The sequence below is a fragment of the Panthera leo genome, chromosome F3, assembly GCF_018350215.1.
Source record: "Panthera leo isolate Ple1 chromosome F3, P.leo_Ple1_pat1.1, whole genome shotgun sequence".
Taxonomy (NCBI): domain Eukaryota; kingdom Metazoa; phylum Chordata; class Mammalia; order Carnivora; family Felidae; genus Panthera; species Panthera leo.
Window position 1 is genome coordinate 17,044,426 of NC_056696.1, and position 26,294 is coordinate 17,070,719.

Here is a 26,294-nt window from a genome sequence, read left to right on the forward strand (position 1 = left end):
TCTAGCCTGTAGTGAGCATGTTAATAAATATATTACATAGAGAAATAAAAGTTCTCCTTCCCTAAACCCAGAAGTCATAGATTGAAAAAGATTAAACAAGAATCAAGATTTGTCAAAATGTCATCAAGAATTGTCATTTCTCGGGGCGCCTGGGTGGCTCAGTCAGTTAAGCGTCCTACTTCAGCTCAGGTCACGATCTTGCAGTCCACGAGTTCGAGCCCTGCGTCGGGCTCTGGGCTGATGGCTCAGAGCCTGGAGCTTGCTTCCGATTCTGTGTCTCCCTCTCTCTCTGCCCCTCCCCGTTCATGCTGTGTCTCTGTCTCAAAAATAAATAAACGTTAAAAAAAAATTTTTTTTTAAATAAAAGAAGAATTGTCATTTCTCTTGAGACTGTGGAGTCTTATCCCCCAACCCTTTTGACCCCCAAGGCAAATCAGAAGATAGGCCCTTCCATCGTTTATGGACCCAAATGCATAAATGTCTAAGAAGAATAACTCTGCACAGAGTGAGTCTAAATGATTGTCTTAGTCTCTTCAGGCTGCTGTAACAAAAATAGCATTCACTGGGTAGCTTGAACAACAATTTGTTTCTCATAATTCTTGAGGCTGGGAAATTCAAGATCAAGGTGCTGGTAGATTCAGTGTGTGGTATGGGCTTGCTTCCTGGTTCGTAGATGGCTGTCCTCTTGCTGTGTCCTCACATGACAGAAGAGACAAGGGAACACTCTGGGATCTTTTTTATAAGGACGCTAATCCCATTCACGAGAGCTCTACCCTCCTGACCTTATCACCCCTGGATGGCCCCATGTCCCAATACCATCACATTTTGGATTAGGTTTCAACATATGAATTTGGGGGGTGGGGGGGGGGATATAATATAGGTATTAAGCATACAGGCTCTGTATTTAAACAGATTTGGGTTGAAATCCTGGCTCTAGCTTTGTATCTCTGCCCAAGTTGTTTACTTTCTCTAAACCTGCTTCTCTTATCTCATATGCTTTGTGTGAATTGATTGAGAACACAGAAAAGCATTTAGCACAGTATCTGGCCCATAATAGAGGCTCTCTCGTGCCTTTGTACATGCCTTTCCCCTGCAGCATGCCTAAGGAGTCTCCATATTCTTCCTTCAAGCTTGTGAGGCCAAGTCTCCAGCAGTTCTGGTCCCATCCCTTTTGTTTCTTTTGTAAGATTAAAACAACATCACCTTGTGTTATGTCTTTCTTGCCTTTAACTCTGCTTCTTACACGATGATTTGGCTGCTCACCCTTTCCCTCTGAGCTCCCACCTCTCTGGCAGCGCTTCTCTCACTGCGCCTGGTTTCACTGCACACACCGAATCAATCCTTCCACGAGACTCTGAGCTGAGGTGCGTGGACCATGTCTTTTCATCATTGCATCCACCTCACAAAGCACAGTATTTAATTACATAATAGATGCTCAGTAAATACTGGCTTGCTGAATGAATATTGAAAGTACTCTTGGGAACCCCGCCAGAAAAGTGGGCTATAGTTCAGAGCAGAGAGCAGAGACAGGGTGCAGCCACAGATTGTTTTCCCCCAAAACTGTTATGACAATGTTCAAATATATTTTAAAAAATTACAAAGAATTGTACAGGAAACATCCACCAACTCACCACCTGGGTTCTACAGTTAATATTTTGTTACATTTTCTTGATCACTTATCTGTCGATCCATCTACCTGCTATTCAATTGATCAATCCCTTTTAATATTTTCAGGCATTTGAAAGTAAATTGCCTTTATGTGTCTTTATACCTTATGCCTAATAGTGCAGCAGGTATATTATTAGCTAGAGCTCAATATTTGCTAACAGTTTTCCTCTGCAGGTACAACTTCTTATCAGTGAAGTGTACAAATACTAGGAGTGCCGTTTCATTAATTTTGACAAATGCAAACTTGTGTCCAAGACATTGAAGCTTCGTCATGTGTTCGCAGTTCATCCCTGACCCTTCCCCCAGAAGCAATCTTTGTTTTGATTTTTTTAACCCTGTATCACTTTGACTTGTACAACTTTATGTTAGTGGAACCATGGAGGAGAATCATTTTCATGTGAGATGTAGTTCACACAGCGTAATAGTTCTAAGATTCTTCCGTGCTACAGGTATAAGTAAGTGACTTGTCACTTTTTTTTCTTGCTGAGGGAGGAGTGTTTCATTGTATGAATATACCATGTTTATACGATTCCCTGCTACGGGATACCTGAGGCTGCTTACAGTTTGGGGCTATAATAAATAAACCTGTTAGGAATATATCTCAACTCTCTATCAGTCTTTGTTGTATACATTTGCATTCATTTCTCTTGGGTAAATACGTAGATACGGAATTGCTGAGTCATAGGGTAGGTGTATATTTAGTTTTCTAGAAAACTGTCAATTTTACAAAGTAGTTTTACTATTTTACACTCCTACCAACAGTGTTTGAGAATCCAAGGATACTGACATTTAGTGTATTGGTCTTTTTATTTTAGTTTCTGGTGGCTACATAGTAATATCTCACAGTGGTTCTCATTTCATTTTAATTTATTGTCTAATGATGTTGAACACTTGGCCATGGTCTTACTGGCCATTCATAGATAACCCTTTGTGAAATGTCTCTTCGGATCTTTTGTTTTTAAAATTGAGTTGTTTGACATTGAGATGTAGAAGACCTTTATGTACGTGTTGCAAGACTTTTTCCAGATATGTTTGCAAATATCTTCCCAGTCTGTGGTTTACCTATTTATTTGGTCCAGTAGGAGCTGCTACTCCATTACAGAAGTGGTGTAGAGACGGTTTTTAAAAGTCGGATGGAGCAAGCATCTGGCCAGAGATGCACTTAAAGTGAGGAATGGGGAGAGATTTGGTGCAAAGGGAGGCAAGTTTTGAATAAAGGGAGAGGATTCGGTTCACCTCAGTTAGAGAAGGCTTATACTAAAGCCAAAACAGTGCTTGGAAGGACTCCAAGGATAAGAACTTGCTAGAATGCTGTTTTTTAAACTGTGAATCATAAAATCAATTTAGCAAGTGGTGTCTGAAAAGTCATTTTTGCTTCTAACCTAACTAAGAACCATAAAACAAGTAGAAAGTAAGATCATTGCATTACTGATGTGTACTTTTAGCCTCAGCTGTCTAGTTAAAGAATAGTCTGTGGAGTCACTGAATTCATACCTTCTCTGTCTGATGTATCATGGGCCTTTATTTTCTGTTAGAGTTCTCTTGTAACACAAATGAGCATATAAACAGCACACTTCTCAGTAAACATTAACTATCCCTCAGTAAATAGATCAAACATTTGTTAAAATGATGTCAGGGTCGGTGAAGCATGGGCGGCTTTTGGAGATCCACAGTTTTAAAGAATCCTCAACTGACATCTTTCATGGGGAAGGGGAAGCCTTGAAAATATATTTGCCATTCTGTAACATGCTGTCTCATCAACAAAGCCCAGAGTTCCTTGTTCCTGAAAAAGGAAGTGACAGAGCACCATCAGCAACGCTCCAAATTGGGATAGAATTAGAACCTTTTCCCTCTTTCTTCCTTTTTTGTTCCTTTTTCTTTTCTCTCTGTAATCCTTCTTCCAGTCCCTAATACACACACCCATGAGCTCTGGATAAAAGTAAAAATTAAGCAATCAGAACTATAACTGTATAAATCAAAGAAAATTAAATAAGTAAAAGGATGCTAATGCATCTTTCAATTCTTAAAATTAGGCAGAGCTCTGGAAATTGGTGATAATGAAGAAAAAGCTCCTTTCAGATTCATTAGGTAATGTTTCCATGATCCAATTTTTCTCTCATTAGAAGAGAGTGTGATAATATCATCATTAGCAGAAGGTTAAGAGAGAACAATAGTACTTCAAAAGACATCATTAGGAGGGTGAAAAAGGCAGGGCACAGACTAGGGGAAAATATTGGTAACACATGTGTCTGGCAGTGACTCGTAAACAGAATGTATCAAGAATTCCCATGAATCAACAGTAATAAGACAAACAACCTAATGAAACAAGTGAGCAAGAGCTTGAAGAGAGTGTCACAAAAGAATATATATCAGTTGCCTAAAAGCATGTGATGGTACACCCTACATCTTTAGCCATCGGGGAAATGCGAATTAAAACCATAGGAATTAATAAAGAGAAAGAGACTGGCAGTATCAAGTATTGACAAGGACGTGAAGCATTAAATATTCATAGTTTGCTGGTGTGGGTGTGAAAACTGAGTGACAACCACTTGGGCAGACACTTTGGCAACTTGTTATAAACAAGTTAAACAGACACTTGTCATTTCAACCTTGAACTTCCACCCCTAGGTATTTACCTAAAGAGAATGAAAATCTATATCCATGAAAAACCCTTGTGTATAGATAGCAGCTTTATTCTTACTAACCAAAAACAAAGAAGCCCAAATGTTCATCAGTGAGAGAACGGATAAACAGCTTGTGGTATGTTTACACAGTAGAATAGTACTCATCAATGAAGAGGAATGGCCTGCTAATGTACACAACCACATGGAAGAATCTCAGAAACATTATACTGAGTAAAAGAAGCCAGACACGAAAGAGTTTATATTAAATGATTACATTTGCATGAGAGTGTTTAAAAAAATCAAAGCTAATAATATGTTGTGAGAAAAACCAGATCAGGGGTTGCCTAGGGGAGGTGGTTTGACTGCAAAGAGGCATGAGGGATGTTATGGAATGATGGAAATATTCTTTAATAATGGGGTTACATAAGTGACCCAGTTCAAGGAATTGTGTGACTAATGTATGCTTTTCACTGAATACAAACTCTATTTCAAGAAAGTTGTTTTCTTTTGTTTTTTTAATTAAAAAATGTTTCAGATCCGGTACTTTAACTACTTTGGCATATGGGAGCTACTACACTTCCCCTCCTCCCAGTGGTGACTCTTCCTAGTAATCTTTGATAACCACTGCCCTGGACAGAGACAGTTTTTAGACTTACAGAATCATAATGCATTGTATTAAATGCATTAAATAGAAATCCCCTCACTAAAACGAAGCACAACACATAGATGGGATACATGGGATGGGATACATATCCAGGATTCAGACAGCACCATCGGTATATTTGTCTTTGCATTAGAACTCCACAACTACTCTAGAACCTACCCACCCTCTTCTACCCTTTGCTCCTGCCTTCCATGGTCTCATTTGCCTGACTATAAACCGTAATGGATCTTTGAAAAGTAGGTGTTCTGAATATCTCTTTATTCCAAATTCTGAAGATGAACCTGGAGATAATGGGGCATTTAGAATTGCTTTAGAAACTATATAGCATCTTTGAGGATCCCACTGTGCTAATGATTCACACATTTAAGTTGCAATTGTGGTGCACAGCCTAGGGACAAGTTCAAGTAGTAGCCTGATGTTAACGTACATTAAAATCTGTGAATATTTACAGTATTTCTTTCTCTGCGTCTTTTCTCTAGGCCTACTCTGTCTACGATGAAGACATTGGATACTGTCAGGGACAGTCCTTTCTTGCTGCTGTATTGCTGCTGCATGTAAGTAATTTTCCATGTGATAAATGGCATGGTGCTTCCAAGTTTATTTTATTTTCTACTTGGTTTTCTTCTTCCTTCCCATTTTCCATTTATCTGATGGAGATTACACATGGCATATCTTTTTTAAAATGTACCTTCGGTGATAAAGTAAGAGATCTGATGTCAAGTACAGGACGGTTTCTCAATTGAATTAATATTGCTAGCAAGAAGGGAATAAATTGCTTATTTGGAGTTATTTTTAAAGAGAACCCTCTAGAAATAAAGAAGTCAGTGTAACTGCTCAAATATGAGCAGGACTAGGACCATTATGAAGGAATATGGCAAGGAAGTCTTCTCTTTTCTGCAGTTTATTTTTGTATACTCTCTTTCCTTTCAGTCACCTTCATTTAACAGAACATTTATTGATCATCGGTCTGTCAGTGCTGGGCTAGGAAGTGCAGTTACAAATATGAATAATTTATTATTTGTGTTCTGGAAGGCCTCATAGTTCAGGGTGGGACACCAGTACTATAGGCACATACTTATTCTTTTTATTCTTTTTATGTGTCTTTATGGATTTTTCTGACAGTCACTAAAGACCTTATAGTATGCTAAGTAAAAGCAATACACAGAGTAAGAGCACAGAAAGGAGAATTACCCAACCCAGCTCTGCCAGAACTTTCAGGAAAGACTTTCTGGAGGAGATGGTAACCTTGTCAAGACATAAATAATTTAGGTTGGGAAAGGTGGGGGGTGGGGGGAGTAGAGATAGCTAAACACGAACATGAACAAATGCATGGAAACACATAAGGGCACAGCATATAAAGGGAACAATATGAAATTACAGTTTTTGTTCAGTTACTGTCGGAAAATTTATGCTAGGAAGAGGTATGAGGTAAAATGGTTAGATGGGCAGGGACCAGGGGTGCCTGGGTGGCTCAGTCGGTTAAGTGTCTGACTTCAGCTCAGGTCATGATCTCACAGTTTGTGAATTTGAGCCCTGTGTTGGGCTCTGTGCTGACAGCTCAGAGCCTGGAGCCTGCTTTGGATTCTGTGTCTCTGTCTGTCTGCCCTCCCTCCTCTCTCTCTCTCTCTCTCTCTCTCTCTCTCTCTCTCTCTCAAATAAATAAACATTAAAAAAATTTTTTTTAAATAAAAAGATGGGCAGGGACCAAATTATAAAGACTCTAATCATGTCAAGAAATGTGGGCTTTATTCTAAAGCTAAGGAGGTGCCATTGATCAGTTTGAAACAAGGGAAAGATAGTGAGATGTTCATTTCAGATAAATTCTTCTTATACCTTGTAGAGGGTAATTGAAGGGAGCAAGCAGGAGCAGAGAGACCAGTTAGGAAATATCAGTCTAAATGAGAGATGTTGAGAGCCAGAGAAAAAGAAGCAGAATAAGAAGCATGCAGGAGGCAAATTGGTTAAGTTTTATGGAAGGATTAACAAAGGAAGAGTCAAAAGTAATATGTCTAATTTTCTAGCTTTGGTGACTTGGATTTTTAGCTGAGAAAGAAAATAACATCCATTGAGATTGAATGGAGAAAAATGATTAGGAGTTGATGATGAATTTTGTTTTGAATTCTTTGGGTTTGGGATATTTTGGGGACATCTGAGTGAAGCTGTCCGCCAACCAGTTGGATGCCGGAGACTGATGCTGGGGGGAAAATCACTGCTGAAATCATGAGAGTAGATGAGATCATCTAAGAAAAATAGAGTAAAACAGTATAGAGCCCAAGAACTGAATTCCAGATATTGAAAGGATTGATGAGGAGGAGGAATTCTTGGCGGATTTCTGATTTTCAGGAAGGAAGAAGCAGTGCCGTCACATGTGGCAAAGAGGTCCAGCAAGTTTAAAACACAAACAAGCATTTCTTTTACGTTTGCATTCTGGACACGAAGAGCGATTATAGTAGATTCGTGGTCCTGATTCTGATAACTTGATTCTAATGATGACAATGATGTATTGTAATAAATCACTTTATTTAACTTTGAGTTTGATATCTTCCTCCATTGCATTATCATCTGTTTGTGGCCTTCTTGATCTTTTCCTTGTTATCCTCTTTCTTTGATTTCTCCATGGCCCATCTTCTTGGTATTCTCTGTGATAATCAAGCACTTCATGGCCACAAATTCCCAGGGCCCTTGTTCTGCTACAAAACCTACCTAGTGTCTCAAATAGCTCTCTAACACAAGAGGCTGTTGTAGGCAGTGACATTGATGTCTTCACCAAGGTTCAGAATCCCGTTTCTTCTAAATGTTTTTTTTTTTTAACGTTTGTTTATTTTTTGTGAGAGAGCAAGAGAGCATGAGAGAGAGCCAGCAGGGGAGGGGCAGAGAGAGAGGGAGAGAGAGAATCCCAAGCAAGCTCTGTGCTATCAGCACAGAGCCCAGTGCAGGGCCCAATCCCATGACCATGAGATCATGACCTGAGCCAAAATCAAGAGTCAGACGCCCAACTGACTGAGCCACCTAGGTGCCCCAGAATCCCTTTTCTTCTAAAAGAAGCCTTTATAATCACTCTGATGAGAAGCTAAAGCTGAAGCCATGGGTGGTGAAACTTTGTCTTCTACAAAGTAATCTTTGCGTATATCATAGTTTAGCATTTTAGACCTGTAGTCCTATTAAACACGTTACAGTATATTGATTAAACTTCACTGAGAAGAACATCTTTCTGAGAAATCTGTTCTCACATTTAACAGAGGGTTAATTAAATATAAGTTCATATTTATTTGGAAATACCTTACACGTTACAGTATATTGATTAAACTTCACTGAGAAGAACATCTTTCTGAGAAATCTGTTCTCACATTTAACAGAGGGTTAATTAAATATAAGTTCATATTTATTTGGAAATACCTTACCATGAGAAAAAGAGATAGTGACCCAAATAACTAGAAAGCTCAAAACCTAGAATTTTTTTCCTACATTATCTACCCTCATCCTTAGAAGGGTCACTTGGCAAGCTTGCATTCTAAACATACTCACAAAGTTGCTTTCAAGCTGTATCACAAGATGGCTAGAAATTCAGTCTAGTTTCTCACACTTTGTATAATAACAATTATGCAGTTGTTGCCATTGCTTATAAAAATAACTGGAAATACAGAAATACCTACAGAATCTTTGAAGAAATGGTCACTGGTATGCAGCATAGTGTTAATGAGAAACATATTATTGTAGTTTTTAATTGAGAGTGTATGCAATAATTCTTTTAATCAGCATATTCCATTAAATGACCAACTCATCCATTAACCAACTCGAATAAGAGAAATCACCTGTAATTTTTTTCTTTTTCATATTTTTGCCTCTGTGGCGTAAGCAGGTAGAAGAATAAAGGCTAGCTTAAACAATTCATCAAATACGCTATCTCAGGTTCCAGGGAGATATGTTATTTGCTACTAACTAATTTTTTATCAGTTACATAAGCATTTGCTTCTTTATGCTGCCAGACATCCTTTGGCAGCTCCATATTAATCATTGTCAGAATCTGCTTCTTTTCGGATACTGTCTTTTCCTCCCCCATGGTCATTTATATTTCACAGTCACTGCCTAAGAGGAAGGGAAGATCAAAAATGAAAATATGTTCAAAAACAAAAGGTTAGAATTTATTTTTAATTTTTTTCAACGTTTTTTATTTATTTATTTTTTTTTAATTTTTTTTCAACGTTTTTTATTTATTTAGAATTTTTAAGGTTTTCCATTGTCTAAGTAATTTTAGGAAATAATTAATTTCTCTTTCTTGATACTTAGAAATTTCCAGATGCTTTGATAATAGCTTTGCAACTTGTAGTATTTTAAGCCAAAGAATTGTCTGTCACAGTAGATGCTAGTATATCTATTGATAGAATTACAAGGAATTTATCATTTACAGTTGGAGAAGAATATTATGGCACAGATTGCTTGTAACCATTATAGTGTTCATGTGCCTTTGATGTTAAATATGCAATAATAATCAGTGATATCATCATTATAGTATTAGTCATTGCTTATTTGGAAATATGATAAATGATATTCTTGTATATATTTCATTCTAAATATCATATAAACTATTTTAAATAATTTTTAACCCAATATGTTTTACTACCATACTTCTTGTCAAGAAGTTTAAAATTTTTTTTTCATTGAACATACATTTTTTTTTAGACCTTCAGAAAATCATGTTCCTTTTTAAGGTTAAATTAGCGTATATATACTATTATTGGCAAGCATGGAGGCTTTCCAACTACAGAAAGGATTATTTTTGGATAATCCAGAATGTTTAAAACTATTGAATTAAAAAAAAAAAAAAACCATGACTGGGCACAATTCCTTCAGAAACCAAAGGTTTTGTCTGACAAAGATATGCATACCCAGCAATTCCACTCCTAAATATATATTTTAGTCAAACTTATGCACATGTACACCAAAATTGTGTGTTAGAATTGTCCTCAGATCAGTGTTTATAACAAACACCTCAAATGTCCGCTGTTAGAGTGTCTAATACTAGAATTGTAATTAGACATTAAAATGGAAAAATTGTGATATATTTAATAGAACACTATATAACAGTGAAATGAATGTTTTACACTACCTAAATTAATGTGAATGAGTCATACAAACATAAGGTTTAGTAAGAAAGAAGAGTATACTTGGTATCATTTGTTATGTTTCCCTTTAGTGGAAAGGTCATAGCAGACAAAACTGAAGTCTATTTTTAGGATGCTACGTAGGTGGAAAATATAAATAACACCAATGAAGTGATTACTGATAAAGTCAGAATAGTGATTTCTTATTTATTTATTTATTCATTCATTCATTCATTCATTTTTGAGAGAGAAAGAGAGCATTTGCGAGCCCAGGGAGGGGCAGATAGAAAGGGAGAGAGAGAATCTTAGTCAGGCGCCATGCTGTCAGACTTTGTGATCTCAAACCGTGAGATCATGACCTGAGCCCAAACTGAGTCAATGCTTAACTGACTGAGCCAGCCACCCAGGTAACCCAGGATAGTGATTTCTTGACAAATGAGGAGTCATTATTGGGAAGTGACATACCAGGATCTTCAAGAGTACTGACAGTACTCTATCTTAACCTGGGTGGTGGTTACATTTGTCTTTATAATTATTTGGTTTCACTTTATGATCAAATTATTTATTAAAGCATGCATTTAACTTTTATGCATTTTTGTGGGTTATATTTAAAAATGAAATAAGGTTTAAAAATTACAAGTTACAAATCCTTTAATGCAACTCCCCAAAAAGATAGGTTTAAGATAAGATTTAACCAGTGGACTTAAGAAATGAGAAGCAGAGCTACTTCTTAGTTTTATTAAAATATTTCCGCAGAACCCAAGATGGAAGATACTGACTTCCTAGTGTCTTTATATGTATATGTAAGTAAAAGTACATGTGCCATTATATTATTCAGCATTCTGCTACATGTGACATAACCTTGACTTAGAGTAGCTGAAATTTTTAATGAGCTGTATTTTTTAATAAGTCCTGTACTCCTAAATCATTTTTTTCCCTTAAGATCCAAGAAATTTTTCTGTTCCAAGTTAATTCTTGCTTCACTTCTTTTGAGCCATTTCACAACATCTCCATGTGCGTAAATACACTCAAGACATCTTACCTTTAAAAAACAGTCTCTTGATCTTCCCATTAACTACTGTCTTTGGTTTCTCTGCCCTTTCAAAGCTGAACTCTTTCATGGATAATGAAAGGCACAACTATACATTTGAATTGTGGTTTAATACCTTTCAAGTTTCCTAAACTCTCTGAGCTTCAGCTTCTTCATTTATAAAATGAAAGTAATATTATCATTCTTCTAGGATTTTTATGAATATTGAATACTTTATATTATTTTTTTTTTTAACGTTTATTTTATTTTTGAGACAGAGAGAGACAGAGCATGAACAGGGGAGGGTCAGAGAGAGGGAGACACAGAATCTGAAGCAGGCTCCAGGCTCTGAGCTGTCAGCACAGAGCCCGACGCGGGGCTCGAACTCACAGACCGCGAGATCATGACCTGAGCCGAAGTCGGCCGCTTAACCGACTGAGCCACCCAGGCGCCCCTGAATACTTTATATTATTAATGAAAAGGGTCTTATTTTGTATCTGGCACAAAAAAAGCATGCTACCATGGAATTAAATCCAGGCTTTACTTAATAGATGTGTAGTTATTGGAAAATCACTTAACTTCTCTGAACTTCACTAGTTAATATTTAACATGTAAAAATAATACACACCTTACAGAATTTTTATGAGGATCAGATGGAGTCATGAACGAATGCCTCTAATAATACTATTTGTTGCTATTTTTTTCTAAAATTGGTAATTATTTACTCTGCCTTTTCTTTTGGACCCTTGTCCCACTAGCTTAAATCGATTGCACACAGCAAACTGGTATGTTGTACAATATGTTTTATGGCTTATAAATAGACATTTAATTTAAATATATTAGCATGTATTTGATTTAAAAGGAAAATGAACAGCTAGAAGTTTTCGTTTTATTTGCTTTCCAATTTGTAAACAGAAAATGAACACTCACGAGCTCATGATTTTCAGAGTTGTCACTAGCATCTTTCTTTGTTGAAGAAAACTAAAAATTAGTGGAATTTTCATTGCCTTCACGGAAAAACATAGATTTATTACAAAAATATATGAAACACCATCATGGATAACAGAAAATTTAGTTTTATCCCAAATAAGGGGATTATTTTATATTAACATATAATTTTACTTTGAAACATATGTTGATGTATCTTACATCAGGTGAGCCTTAAAAACTTTTGAAGTACTTAGACCTGCTTTGTTTTATGGTTCATTGCAGAAAGAAGCAACGAAGCTTAGAGACTGTCTCCATTCAGTGTTAGTACAGATGGCAGATACTTATCAACATTTGTTACCAAACAATGATTACATCATGATTGATTCTCAGATTACACATGTGAGTCAGGTCCTTAGTTTTGTATTTCATAGAGCCATGGATGATATTTTGATATCTTAAATTATAAGATGTTAATACTTATTTCCTCCTTTCCCCAATAAAACAGCACTGATTTTACGACAGAGATCCTGTATGTATATAGCAAAGATGGGTATTCAATATTAGAGATCCCCATGCTCCAGATTCTTAATATTTTTTAAAAAACGTATATTGGTTGGCAGTTCTGCCTGATTTGGATCCCTAGTCAGTGGGCCAGACTGGCCATGGAACGTGTTCTACTGCTTTGCTCAGACAGGGAAGGAAATTCATAGCCCCACCCAGTTGCTGAGCTTAGCCTCCAGTCCTGACCAGAGAATCCAAGCTACTGTAGATTCCATGTTATAGCCCTGCTCAGACAGAGACCCAAGTCAGAAGCCATGCCCAACTCTTGATCATAGCCTCTGGCCCTGCATAACAGTGACCCTGGGCAGACTCAAAACCTAGTCTACAGAACCACCAAGCCAGAGTGCCCAGCCTACAGTCTTGCCCAGGCTACACTCCTACCCAATTGCTGAATACAGCCTGCAGCCTCACCTAGTTAGGAAACCTGGACAGTAATTTCACCTGAGCACAGAACACAGTCTCTAGCCTCACTCATCTGTGGGATAATAGCTGGAAACCCCTCTTGACCAGAGAGCCCAGGCAGTTACTCTATCCAACAGCAGAGCACAGTCAGTGGCTTGCCTGGTTGTGAAGCCAAGCCTATGGTCCTGCACAACTTTGAGATATGCCCCATGGCCCCACCTGAACACAAAGGCCAGCCAGCATCACCATCTGGTCAGGCAGGACAACCTGAGACCCCACTTGACCAGGGGCTATTTCAGAGGTCAACCCATAACTCTGCCTAACTGGGGAGTCCAACCAGTGGCACCACCCTGCCAGGGAACGTGGCCTCTGACCGTGTTCATCTAAAAGTGATTGCAGAACCAAGCTAGTGGCCTCACCTGACCATGGAGCATTGCCAGAAGCCCCACCCAATCTGTGAGCCCACCCACTGGTCTTGAATGTTTAGCACAGCCAGCAGGCTCACCCAACTGTGTAGCCTAGCCAGTACCATCCCCCCCAGATCTCAGAGCATGAGCAGTGGCCTCACTCAACTGGTCTCTGATAGCACGCCCTGCTTTCCCACAGATGCTACTAACTAACCCATTAGTACTTAAGCTGAGCTAACTGGTGAAGGTCTTTTCATGCCAAAGCAAACCTGTAATGTGTGGAAGAGGAGACCACTTAATCAAGTGTGCAGATAAGAACATAAGGAATCATAGATCATGAAGAATCAGGTAAACATGACACTACCAAAGGAAACTAATAAAGCTCAAGTAACTATAAAGAAATGGAGGTCTATGAAATGTCTAATAAAGCATTCAGAATAATCCTTTCAAAGTTCAGTGAGCTACAAGAACACACAGATAACTAAATGAAGTTAAGAAAACAAAATGAAGTCAAGAAAGAAATAGAAACCATCACAATACAGATTCTAGAGCTGAAGACTACAATGATTGAACTGAAGACTTTAATAGACAACCACAACAGACTCAACCAAATGTAAGAAGGAATCCGTGAACTAGAATATAAGTCATTTGAACTGTCACGTCAGAGGAGCAAAAAGAAAAAAATGAAAAAAAGTGAAGAAAGCCTACAGAACTTATGGGACACCATCACATGAAGTAATATATGCATTATGGGAATCCCAGAAGGAAGTGAAACAGGGAAAGAAAGTCCATTTAAAGCAACAATGGCTATACACCTCCCAAACTTGGGGATAGAAAAGGACTTCCAGATTTATGATGCCCAGGAGACCCCTAATGGTTATAATATGAACAGGGTTACACCAAAACACATTATAATTAAGTTGTCAAAAATCAAAGAGAATTTTGAGGACAACAAGAAGAAAGCTACTCACCACATATAAGTGAACTCCCCATATAACTATTTAGTATCTCAGCAGAAACACTGTAGGCCAGGAAAGAGTGGGACGATATATTCAAAGATGTATTGAGAGAAAAAGTATATCATACCTGGCAAAGCTAACCTTCAGAAATGAAGGAGAGATAAAGATTTCTCCAAACAGCCAAAAGCCGAGGGAGTTCATCATCACTGGACCTCTCTTAAAATAAACTCTGAAGGGCATTTATCAAGCTGAAATAAAAGGGATGCTCATTAACATTGTGAAAGCATATGAATGTGTAAAATTCACTGGTAATGGTAAATATGTAGTCAAAGTCAGTTTGTATAATATATAGTGGTAGTACATAATTTACTTACAACTCTTGTGTAAAGTTAAAAAAATAAATATATTAAAAATAACCATAACCACAATAATTTTTTTCTATACAATATAAAAAAGATGTATATTCTAACATCAATAACCTAAAGTGTGAGGTTGGGGGGAGAAGTAATAGTATCCCATTTCTGTATACTATCAAAGTTGAGTTTTCCTAAGCCTGAAATAGGATGTTATAACTATAGGCTATTTTATGTAAGTTTCATGGTAACCACAAAGCAAAATTGACAGTAGATTCACTAAAGAGAAAAGAAGAGAAAGCATACTGTCACAGGAAGCCATTAAATCATAAAGGAAGACAGCAAAAGAGAAAGCAAGAAACAACCCACAAAAAAAGTCAGAACACAGTTAACACAATGTCAATAGTGAGCTGTTATCTATTAATAATGACTTTAAACATAAATGGATAAATTCTCCAATCAAAAGATATAGAATAGCTGATTGGAAAAAGAAAACAAGACCCAATAATATGTTGTCTATAAGAGACTCACTTTAGTCTTAAGGACACATACAGACTGAGAGTAAAAGGAGAAAAAAACGTATTTCAAGCAAATTGTAACCCAAAGAAAGCAGAGGTAGCTATACTTACATTGGACAAAATAGACTTGAAGCTAAAAAAGGTCAAAAGAGACAAAGTCACCATATAATGATAAAAATGCCGTCAAGAAGATATAACAATTAAAAACATGTATTCACCCACATTGTCACACCTAATATATAAAGCAGATACAAACAGAACTAAAAGGAGAAATAAATAACAACTGTAATATTTGGGGACTTTAAAACCTCACTGTCAACAATGGATCATCTAGGCAGAAAACCAATAAGGAAACAGCAGATTTGAACAGCACTATAGACTAAATGGACTAAACAGACATATACAAAACATTCCACCCAACACCAGCAGGATACACATTCTTCTCAAGCACTCATGGAACATTTTCTAGGATAGATCATATGTTAGGTCACGGAAAAGAATCTCAAGAAATTTATGAATATAAGACCTGTATAAGGTAGCTTTTACCATCACAGTGGTATGAAACTAGAAATCAGTAACAGGAGAAGAGTTGGAAAATTCGTGAATATGCAGAAATTAAACCACACGCTCCTGAACATACAGTGATTCAAAGAAGAAATCATCAGGGAAGTTAAAAACTACCTTGAGAGAGGGGCACCTGGGTGGCTCAGTCGGTTAAGTGTCTGACTTCCACTCAGGTCATGATCTCACAGTTCGTGAGTTCAAGCCCCACATCGACCTCAGAGCCTGGAGCTTGCTACAAATTCTCTCCCCGCCCCTCTTTCTGCCCTCCCCTGCTCATGCTCTGTCTTCTCAAAAATAAGTAAAACATTAAAAAAAGATCTTCAGAGAAATGAAAATGGCAACACTAAATACCAAAACTTACAGGATGCAGTAAAAGCAGCTTTAGAGGGAAGTTTATAGTGATAGATGCATACATCAAGGAAATAGTCATATCTCAAATAACCTAACTTTATACCTCAAGGAGCTAGAATAAGAACAAGCTAAGCCCCAAATTAGTAGAAGGAAGAAAATAATACAGACTGCAACAGAAACAAATGAAATCGAGAATAGAAAAGCAATAGAAAATATTAACAAAACTAATAGTTGGTACTTTGAAAATGTAAACAAAATTGACAGATATTTAGCTAGACTAACCAAATAAAAAAGAAAGAAGACTCATATAAATGAAATTATAAGTGAAAGAAAAGACATTACAACCGATACCAGAGAAATACATAGTATTATGAGATTACTATGAGTAAGTATGCTCCCACAAATTTGACAACCTAGAAAAAAATGGATAAATTCCTAAAAACAGCCAATGAAGACTGAAGAGATAGAAAATCTGAATACACCAATAATGAGTAAGAGGAGATTGAATCAGTCATCAAAAATCCTCCAACAAATAAAAGTCCAGGACCAGATGGTTTCACTGGTAGAGTCTACCAACACTTTAAAAGAACCATTAATACCAGTCCTTCTCAAACTCTTCCAAAAAGTTGAGAAGGGAAAACTCCCAAATTCGTTTTACAAGGCAAGCATTACCCTGACACCAAAACCATATTAAGGACACTACAAAAAAAGAAAACTGTAAGACAGTATACTCTTGATGAATATACATGCAGAAATTCTCAACAAAATACTAGCAAACTGAATTGAACATCACATTAGAAGGATCATACACCACGAGCAAGTGAGATTCATCCCTGAAATGCAAGGATGGTTCATATGCAAATCATAAATGTGATATATCACATTAGTAGAATGAAAGATAAAAATTGTATGATCATCTCAATAGATGGAGAAAAAGAATTTGACAAAATTCAACATCCATTCATGATAAAAATTCTCAACAAATTGGGTATAGAATGTACCTCAATATAATTAATGCCATATATGACAAACCAGTAACATCATACTCAATGGTGAAAGGTTGAAAGTTTTCCCTTTAGATATACAGATGACCAAGAGCTACAATAAAAGGTGCTCAACGTCACCAATCCTCAGGGAAATGCAAATCAAAACCACAATGAAATATCACCTTATATATACACATATATATGTGTGTGTATATATATATGTATATATACACCTTATATATGTACATATACACCTTATATATATATACATATATATGCGTATATATACACGTATATATGTGTGTGTATATACGTGTATATATACACGTGTATATACGTGTATATATACACGTATATATGTGTGTATATATACGTGTATGTATATGTGTGTATACATATATACGTGTGTATATATACGTATATATATGTGTATATATACGTATATATATACATATATATGTGTGTGTATATACGCATATATACGTGTATATATACATATATATGTGTGTATATATATACATATATATAGGACAATGGCTATTATCAAAAAGACAAAAAGTAACAAGTATTGGCAAAGATGTAGAGAAAAGGGAACCTTTATGTACTATTGGTGGGAATGTAAATTGGTGCAGCTGCTATGAAGATAGTATAGAGATTCTTCAAAAAATTAAAATATAACTACCGTATGACCTAACAGTTCAAGTTCTGGGTATTTATCCAAAGGATATAAAAACACTGAAGCCAAAAGATATATGCACCCCTATGGTCATTGTAGCATTACTTACAATAATAGCCAAGGTATTGAAGCAGGCTAAGTGGCCATGGATGGATGAGTGGATAAAGAAAATGTGTCTCATATATGTATGTGCATTATGCTAAATAAAATAAACAGAGAAACACAAATATTATATGATCTCACTTACATGTAGAATCTTACCAAAAAAAGTTCATAAATAGAGAAAACAAATAGTTGCCAAAAGTGGGGGGTTAGGGGTACGTGAAATGGGTGAGGGGGAGGTCAAAAGGTACAAACTTCCAGTTATTAAATAAGTAAGTCATAGGGATGTAATGTACAGCGTAGTGACTATAGTTAATAATACTGCTTTGCACATTTGAAAAATGCTAAGAGATTAAATCTTTTCTTTTAAATAAAATTTTTTAATGTTTATTTATTTTTGAGAGAGAGAGAGCATGAGCAGGGGAGAGGCAGAGAGAGAGGGAGACATAGAATCCAAAGCAGGCTCCAAGCTCTAGGCTCTGAGCTGTCAGCACAGAGCCTGACGCGGGGCTCAAATGCACTAACTGTGAGATCACAACCTGAGTCGAAGTTGGGAGGCTTAACCAACTGACCAGCCCAGGCATCTGTATAATGCTGGGATTAAATCTTAAAAGTTCTCATTGCAAGAAAAATCATTGAACATCTATGGTGATAGATGTTAACTAGACTTGTGATCATTTCAATTATGTACAGATATTGAACTATTATGTTACATATTATGTTACATACCTGAAACTAATATAATGTTATGTGTCAGTTATATCCCTATGAATAAGACAAGGGAGACCACTCTCACCACTCATATTCCACATAGTAGTGGATATGCTAGCCAGAGCAGTCAGGCAAGAACAAGAAATCATAGATATCCAAATCAGAAAGGAAAAAAATGAAAGTCTTTCTTTGAAGATGACATGATCTTATGTATAGAAAACCCTAAAGACTTCACCAAAAAAACTGTTAGAACTAATCAGCAAATTCATTACGGTTGCAGGATATGAAATCAACATACAAACTTCAGTTATGTTTCTATATACTTAACAATGAACTATCTGGAAAAGAAATAAAATAATCCTATTTACAGTAGTATCAAAAAGTTAAATATTTAGTAATAAATTTAAGGAGGTGAATTACTGTACACTGAAAACTATAAAACATAGATGAAAGAAATTGAAGAAGACATAAATGGAAACATACTCCTTCTCATGGATCAGAAGAATTGGTAATAACCAAAGTCATCTACAGATTCAATGCAATCCCTATTAAAATCACAATGACAAGGGTGCCTGAGTGGCTCTGTAGGTTGAGCATCTGGCTCTTGATTTTGGATCAGGTCATGATCCCAGGGTTGTGGGATCGAGCCCCAGGTCAGGCTCCATGCTGAGCATGGAACCTGTGTAAGATTCTTTCTCTCTCCCTTTCTCCCCACCCACCCCCCCCCGCCCTTTGCGCCTTTCCCCCACTCGTGCTCTCTAAAATTAGTTTTTTTTAATTTTAAAAACTTAAAAATCCCAATGACAGTTTTTCATAATTAGAAAAAACAATCTAAAATGTTGTGTGGAAACATAGAAGACCCTGAATGCCAAAACAGTCCTGAGAAAGAAGAGCAAAGGTGGAGGCATCACACTTTTCTGATTTTAAACTCTCTTACTAAACTATAGTAATCAAATGATACTGACATATCAGTATCTCCTACAAAACTATAGTAATCAGTATGATACTGACATAAAAATTGTTCTGTAGACCAATGAAACAGAATTGAGAGCCCAGAAATAAAGCTATGCATATATAGCCAACTAATAACTTGACAAAGAAGCTAGGCATATTTAATGGGGAAAGGGTAGTTTCTTTAGTAAATGGTGTTAGGAAAACTGGACACCATATGCAAAAGAATGAAACTGCACCCCTGTCTTACATCTCATAAAAGTTAAAATGGATTAAGTATTTAAATGTAAGACCTGAAACCTGAAACCACCTAGAGGTAAACATAGATAAAAATCTTTTTGACTTTGGTCTTGACAGTGATTCTTTGGATAGGACATCAAAAGCACAGACAACAAAAGCAAAGATTAACAAGTGGGACTACATCTTCATGGCAAAAGAAACATCCGCAAAATGAAAGGGCAGCCTACACAATGGGAAAAAATATTTGCAAACCACATATCTGATAAGGGTTAATATCCAAAACATATGAAGAACTATAACTCGGGGAGGGGAGGGGGCAGATCACCCAATGAAAAAATGGGCAGATGACCTGAATAGACATTTTTTCCAAAGAAGATACTCAGAATCTAACAGGTATATGAAAAGGTGCTCAACAACACCAATCATCATGGAGATAAAAAACACAATGAGATATTGTCTCACACCTGTTAAAATAACTATTATCAAAAAGACCAGAGGTAACAAATATTGGCAAGGATGTGGATAAAAGGGAACCCTTGTACACTTTGGTGGGAATGTAAACTGGTGAAGCTACTATGGAAAACAGTATGGACGTTCTTCGGAATATTAAAAATAGAACTACCCTATGATCCAACAATTCCACTTCTGAATATATATCCAGAAAGAATGAAATTACCATCTTAAAGTGATATTAGCACCCCCATGTTCATAGCAGCACTATTTACAATAGGCAAGACATGGAAACAACCTAGATGTCCATCAGCAGGTGAATGGGTAAAGATAATGTGGCATATACATATAATGGAATACTATTCACCCATAAAAAAGGAAATCCTGACATTTGTGACAGCATGGGTAGACCTAAAGGGCATTATGCTAAGAAAGTAAGTGTGTATCAGTTATATATAGACTCTAAACAAGCTGAAGTCATTAAAGAGAGTAGATTGGTAGTTGCCACGGGGTGGGGGGAGAATGGGTGAGTGTGGTGAAATGGTACAAACTTTAAGTTATGAAATTAATAAGTTCTGGTTAAAAGTTTGATGACTGTAGTTGAAAATACCGTATTGTATATTTGAAAGTTGCTAAGAGAGATCTTAAAAGTTACTTACTACACGAAAAAATTGTAACTGTGTGAGGTGACAGATCTTTTAACTAATCTATGATGGTCATCATTTTGAGAAATATATATATATGTTATATTTTTAACATATCTATATATAATCATCACTTTGAACACTTGAAAATTACACAGTGTTCAATGTCAATTGCATCTCAATAAAGCTGGAGAAAATGCAATGATTAAGCTTACAATGAGATAAAGTTTTAAAATCCAGAAGTAGTAAATACTGAAAATCACTTACTCATTGTTTTGCTGCATTGTACTGTTATCTGACCTCTGAGTCTGTTTGTAAATGTTTTAATCTGGATGATGGAAATACTATCAAATGCTGCCCTGCTACACAGCACTTCTCAACTCCAGTCCATTTACTTTGTGCTGTTTGATGAGTTCTGGATAATGGCCAAATACTCCTAATGCTTTAGCAAGACCCCTATTACCCAACTTGTTAATAGAATTATTAGTATTATGTTTATTTGCATTGACAGTGCTAATAAATTATTTAATTTTAGAAGTAAAATCTTGTGCCATTGTTGGAATCATTCATGGCCATCAGTAAGTGATTACTGTTTAGAATTTCCAAACTGTGGGGGTGCCTCACTGGCTCAGTTGGAAGAGCATGTGACTCTTGATCGCGGGGTTGTGAGTTCGAGCTCCACATGGGGTGTAGATTTTACTTAGATAAAACTTTAAAAAGAAAGAATTTCCAAACTATATTTTCCTATCAGACTTCTCACATTTCACAATACCACCAGTCTAGGATCAGCTTTTACTCCCTGATACTGACACTTTTCTAAGGTATATCTTCCTCAAACATGTATTATCTTATCCTTCAAAAACAAAATATCATTACAAGCCTTTGCAGTTTAAATGTCAGTCAGTATTTGTTGTCTGTTTTATATATTTTTAGATCTTTATTTTCATTTTTAAAATCTTTGACATTTTTTTGCTAAGTTTTATTTGCTTGCCCTGGTTGCTACTACTAATGCAAAGAGAAATATCCAGGGAAGCTTAATTAGACATGCTGAATAGATTGCATTTAGTGTTTAAACTAGAAAGAGAAGGTTGCATTTTCACTTTCCAAAGGATTATACGTGTTTCACATTACTTTCTCACTCATTTTGTTTCACAGCCTTTTTGACTTCATAACGTTCATTTTTAGTCAGTTTTATGATGAGACGATATCTGAGATCCTGTAAGAACCTATTATGCCTGACCTTCATCTTCGCTGATCTTCAGTATTGACTCTACCCCAACTGGGCTGGTATTTTGTAGGGTTCGTTTACCATTTTTGTGTGGCATGTGAACCTACTGGAAATCGAAAACTTGATTTTTGTTGCCTGAAGCTAGACATGGAAGACAAGAGCTCTAAGACTCCCCACTCCCCCAAATGGAGATTTTCTTTTTTAAAATTTTTTTTTTAACATTTATTTATTTCTGAGCCAGAGAGAGACAGAGCATGAACGGGGGAGGGTCAGAGAGAGGGAGACACAGAATCTGAAACAGGCTCCAGGCTCTGAGCTGTCAGCACAGAGCCCGACGCGGGGCTCGAACTCACAGACCGCAAGATCATGACCTGAGCCGAAGTCGTTCGCTCAACCAACTGAGCCACCCAGGTGCCCCAGATTTTCTTTTTTTAAAATAAAGGTTATGGACTGGAATTGGGCCACTTTATTTTGGGGGATCAAACTCCAATGTATAAAGGCTTTTGTCTTTTTAAGAACGTGTATTAAATATATTGTTTGTGTGTGAGAGAGAAATGGATGGGGAGTGGGGAGGAAAGAGCCGAGAAGAGTGAGATAGAGATGAGGGAGATAGATGGAGGGAGGGAGAATTTAAGCTCCATATCTAAAGGCAAAGTAAAGATTTATGTTCATTTGTCATTTTCCTGACTAATTTTTCCTGGTCGAGCTCATACCCACCCCTTGCTTGTGCTCTAGCTGTAGCGATGTTGTTTATCCCAGGATTGGTGTATCCATATCCAAGTCAAAGAGATTGCCTATTTAGTTGTCCTTTGGGAAGATGCTATACCATTACTTCTGTGTGCGCAGGGCCTAGCACACTGCATACGTCTCTCATGTTCAGTGACTGGCTGTGTGAATCCCACACGGCATTTAAACCTTTCATTTACTTTAATGGCTTTACCCATCTAAGGAAATAAAGGCTTGTTCCCTTTATAGGGTACCAACTATTTAACTAAACATCATTCACTTAGAGGGAGATTATAAGTGAATTCGTTTCTCTAGGGCTGGCTACCATTACCTTACATGAGCACTTTTGTATGGCCATTTTAGGAAAGATCCAAGAGGAAGATGGAGAGGCTAAGACCTTGGTGTTAAGAGGGGTACACCATGCATGTGCAAGTCAGTGTCACTTGAGGCTTCAATGACAGAATTGTTAAAAGAGGGAAGAATACAGTGCACTTGCATCTAAATGAGTGTAAGCTGAAAAATGTTTGCTGACTTGAACACCTGGGGTCAAAGCCCCAAACAACTCAGATAAAAAAGAAATAAGTAGAAGTGCCTGGCTTAGTTGGTTAAGGTCTGACTCTTGATTTTGGCTCAGGTCATGATCTCACGGTGGCTGAGATCAAGCCCTACATTGGGCTCTGAGCTGACAGTGTGGAGCCTGCTTGGGATTCTTTCTCTCCCTCCCTCTCTGCCCCTTCCCTGCATGTGCGCGCTCTCGCTCTCTCTCTCTCTCTCTCTCTCTCTCAAAATGAATAAATAAGCTTAAAAAAATATGAAATAAGTAAATATTTATAGAATTGAAATAACAACAACTAAGTGTACTTACTTAACTTTAGGTTTTATTTAACTATTTACATATTTTATGGTTTGTAAGTAGAAAATAGAAGTGGCCAATTGGTGTAGGAATTTAAATAAATAGTTACATTTCTAAGTGGGTAAATAGAATTCTACTTGATTCAATTATTCAGGCAGGCAGTTAATTTAACAAGGTGTCAAATATAATCAGCCAAGGTCAGATTTTCAAAGAAGTGACATTGCAAGTAAATGTTTACATAAACAGTTACATTTTAGGACAGTGAGTTAAAGATAAAATCTTTTTCTGTTGGCTTGATGTAATTTCTAGAATATTGGATATGTTTCTTTCTAAATCCCTTCAGTTTATTGATACCACGATGTAGAGATTTGTTTCTTGGGTTTAAGATTTCATTTTCTGTTCAGATAAAAATACCTCTAGGAAGGGTATATTAGAGTTTGTCATTTAACTCTTAATGTTGGAAGTTCATAACATTCTTTCCTAAAAACTATTTATATAGAAAGAAAATAGCAGTATCAAGAAGACTGGGAAGGCAGCCTCTCCCTGTCTATCAAAATTAAAATTGCACTTACCCTTTGACCCAGCAGTCCCTCTTTTGGGAATATGTTTGGGGGGGGGGGGGGGGGGCTGTGGAAGCAAGATGCATAGTAATGTTTAGAGAATGTTATCTTCTATGTAGATAAGGGAAGAAATGAAATAAGTGTGATTCTTTTATTTGCATAAAGAAATACTAGCAGGATACATGAGAAATTATTGAACATAGTTATAAGGTTATGCCAAAGAGATGGGGGGGAGCGGGTACAGGGGTTATTATACTTGGAGATAGAGAGGAATAAGACTTTTACCTTTATGTACTTTTGCATCATTTTGATTTTTGAATCATGTGAGTGTATTACCTATTTTTTTTAAAGTTTATTTATTATTTTGAGAGAGAGAGCATGAGCAGGGGAAGGGCAGAGAGAAAGAATCCCAAGCAGGCTCCACACTGCCAGCACGGAGCCCGATGCGGGGCTTGAACTCAGGAACTGTGAGTAGAGGCCTTTAGCCATTGATGCAGCGGACTGCTAACATGAAGGGACTTTTCTGACATTCTGGCCACATGCCACTCAGTCAGGTTCTCTATGTATCTATTTTCCTATAGATGCCAGAGGAACAAGCATTCTGTGTTTTGGTGAAAATCATGTATGACTATGGTTTGCGAGATCTCTACAAAAACAACTTTGAAGATCTTCACTGTAAATTCTATCAGTTGGAGAGACTAATGCAGGTAAGTGAAAATTAGGCTTTTGTCACTCAGGGGTTGTTTGAAGTACAGAAAAAGTAATAAAATTGATGAACAATAATGATTCATGGAGGTTTAATGGACTTCTACAGAAAATGTAGACATATTTGGTTTCTGACCACTATCTACATTGGTGTTAATATTTATTTCACCCTTTGATCATTTTTTTTTTTTCAACGTTTATTTTATTTTTGGGACAGAGAGAGACAGAGCATGAATGGGGGAGGGACAGAGAGAGAGGGAGACACAGAATTGGAAACAGGCTCCAGGCTCTGAGCCATCAGCCCAGAGCCCGACGCGGGGCTCGAACTCACGGACCGTGAGATCGTGACCTGGCTGAAGTCGGACGCTTAACCGACTGCACCACCCAGGCGCCCCGACCCTTTGATCATTTTTAAAAAAGTCTTCTATTTTAAATATTCAACTTTAATATAGTGAGTTAAGTCAGTGAAGAGATTCCCAAGTATTATTTGTAAAGAAATGAAGATGTTAACAGAATAAAGATTGAAATAGGTAAGAGCTTTCTCCACCTTAATTAGCACCAGTACCATATTTAGGTCCACATGTACAGAACTCTTTGAAGGGACAGAAAGGTATTGAAAGAGGATAAAAAACTTAAACATTTTAATGTAGAGATGTATTAAAAATTTTTCCTCATATAATGTCCTGATCTCAAACAGTGTTGTTACTGTTTCACAATATGTCTGTGTAAATTTGTATTTAAGAGGAACACATTATTTAATCTGTGTCAGATATGACATTATAAAAAAATTGTGAGCAAAAGCAAAGTTAATGACTAGTGCTGATAAAAGGAATTACTGAGTAGGTTTGAAATTCCACCTGATGTTGGAAATCTTATATCTGTTTTTTAATGTTTATTTATTAAACATTAACATTAAACATTGAGAGAGATAGAGAATGAGAAAGAGGGAGACAGAGGATCTGAAGCAGACTCTGTGCTGACAGCAGTGAGCCCACGGTAGGGCTGGAACTCATGAACTGTGAGATCATGACCTGAGCCAAAGTTTGATGCTCAACTCACTAAGCCACCCAGGTGCCCCTGTGCAGTGTGTTTATATGGCTTTCTCTATATGGGGTATTGGGAATCCAAGAAAAATGTGAAGGAAATACATGAATGGATTGAGTCCATGTTGGATAAAAGTAAAGTAATCAAGGATGAAGGTTAGGGGGATGCAGCAGCAGAGATACTGGTAGGAGCTCATTGGCATGACCTGTCAGGAGATCCGTAGGTGTCTTAAAGAGGGAGGTGAGGTCAGTAGGAGACTGAAAAACTAAAACAGGGAAGAGAGAG

General features: G+C 36.9%; 1 protein-coding gene across 9 annotated transcripts in view; it reads left to right on the top strand.

Annotated features, from left to right (window-relative positions):
- The window catches only part of RABGAP1L (RAB GTPase activating protein 1 like), a 755,410-nt gene that overhangs the window by 451,611 nt on the left and 277,505 nt on the right, over positions 1 to 26,294 (top strand). For 8 of the 9 annotated variants that reach the window (XM_042925081.1, XM_042925083.1, XM_042925080.1 and 5 more), the window contains 2 exons: positions 5,436 to 5,510; positions 24,842 to 24,967. In XM_042925081.1, the coding sequence (XP_042781015.1) occupies positions 5,436 to 5,510; positions 24,842 to 24,967 (201 nt within the window). Of the gene's footprint in view, positions 1 to 5,435; positions 5,511 to 12,219; positions 12,418 to 24,841; positions 24,968 to 26,294 lie in introns of those variants that run through there. The other variant, XM_042925091.1, reaches the window with a different exon arrangement.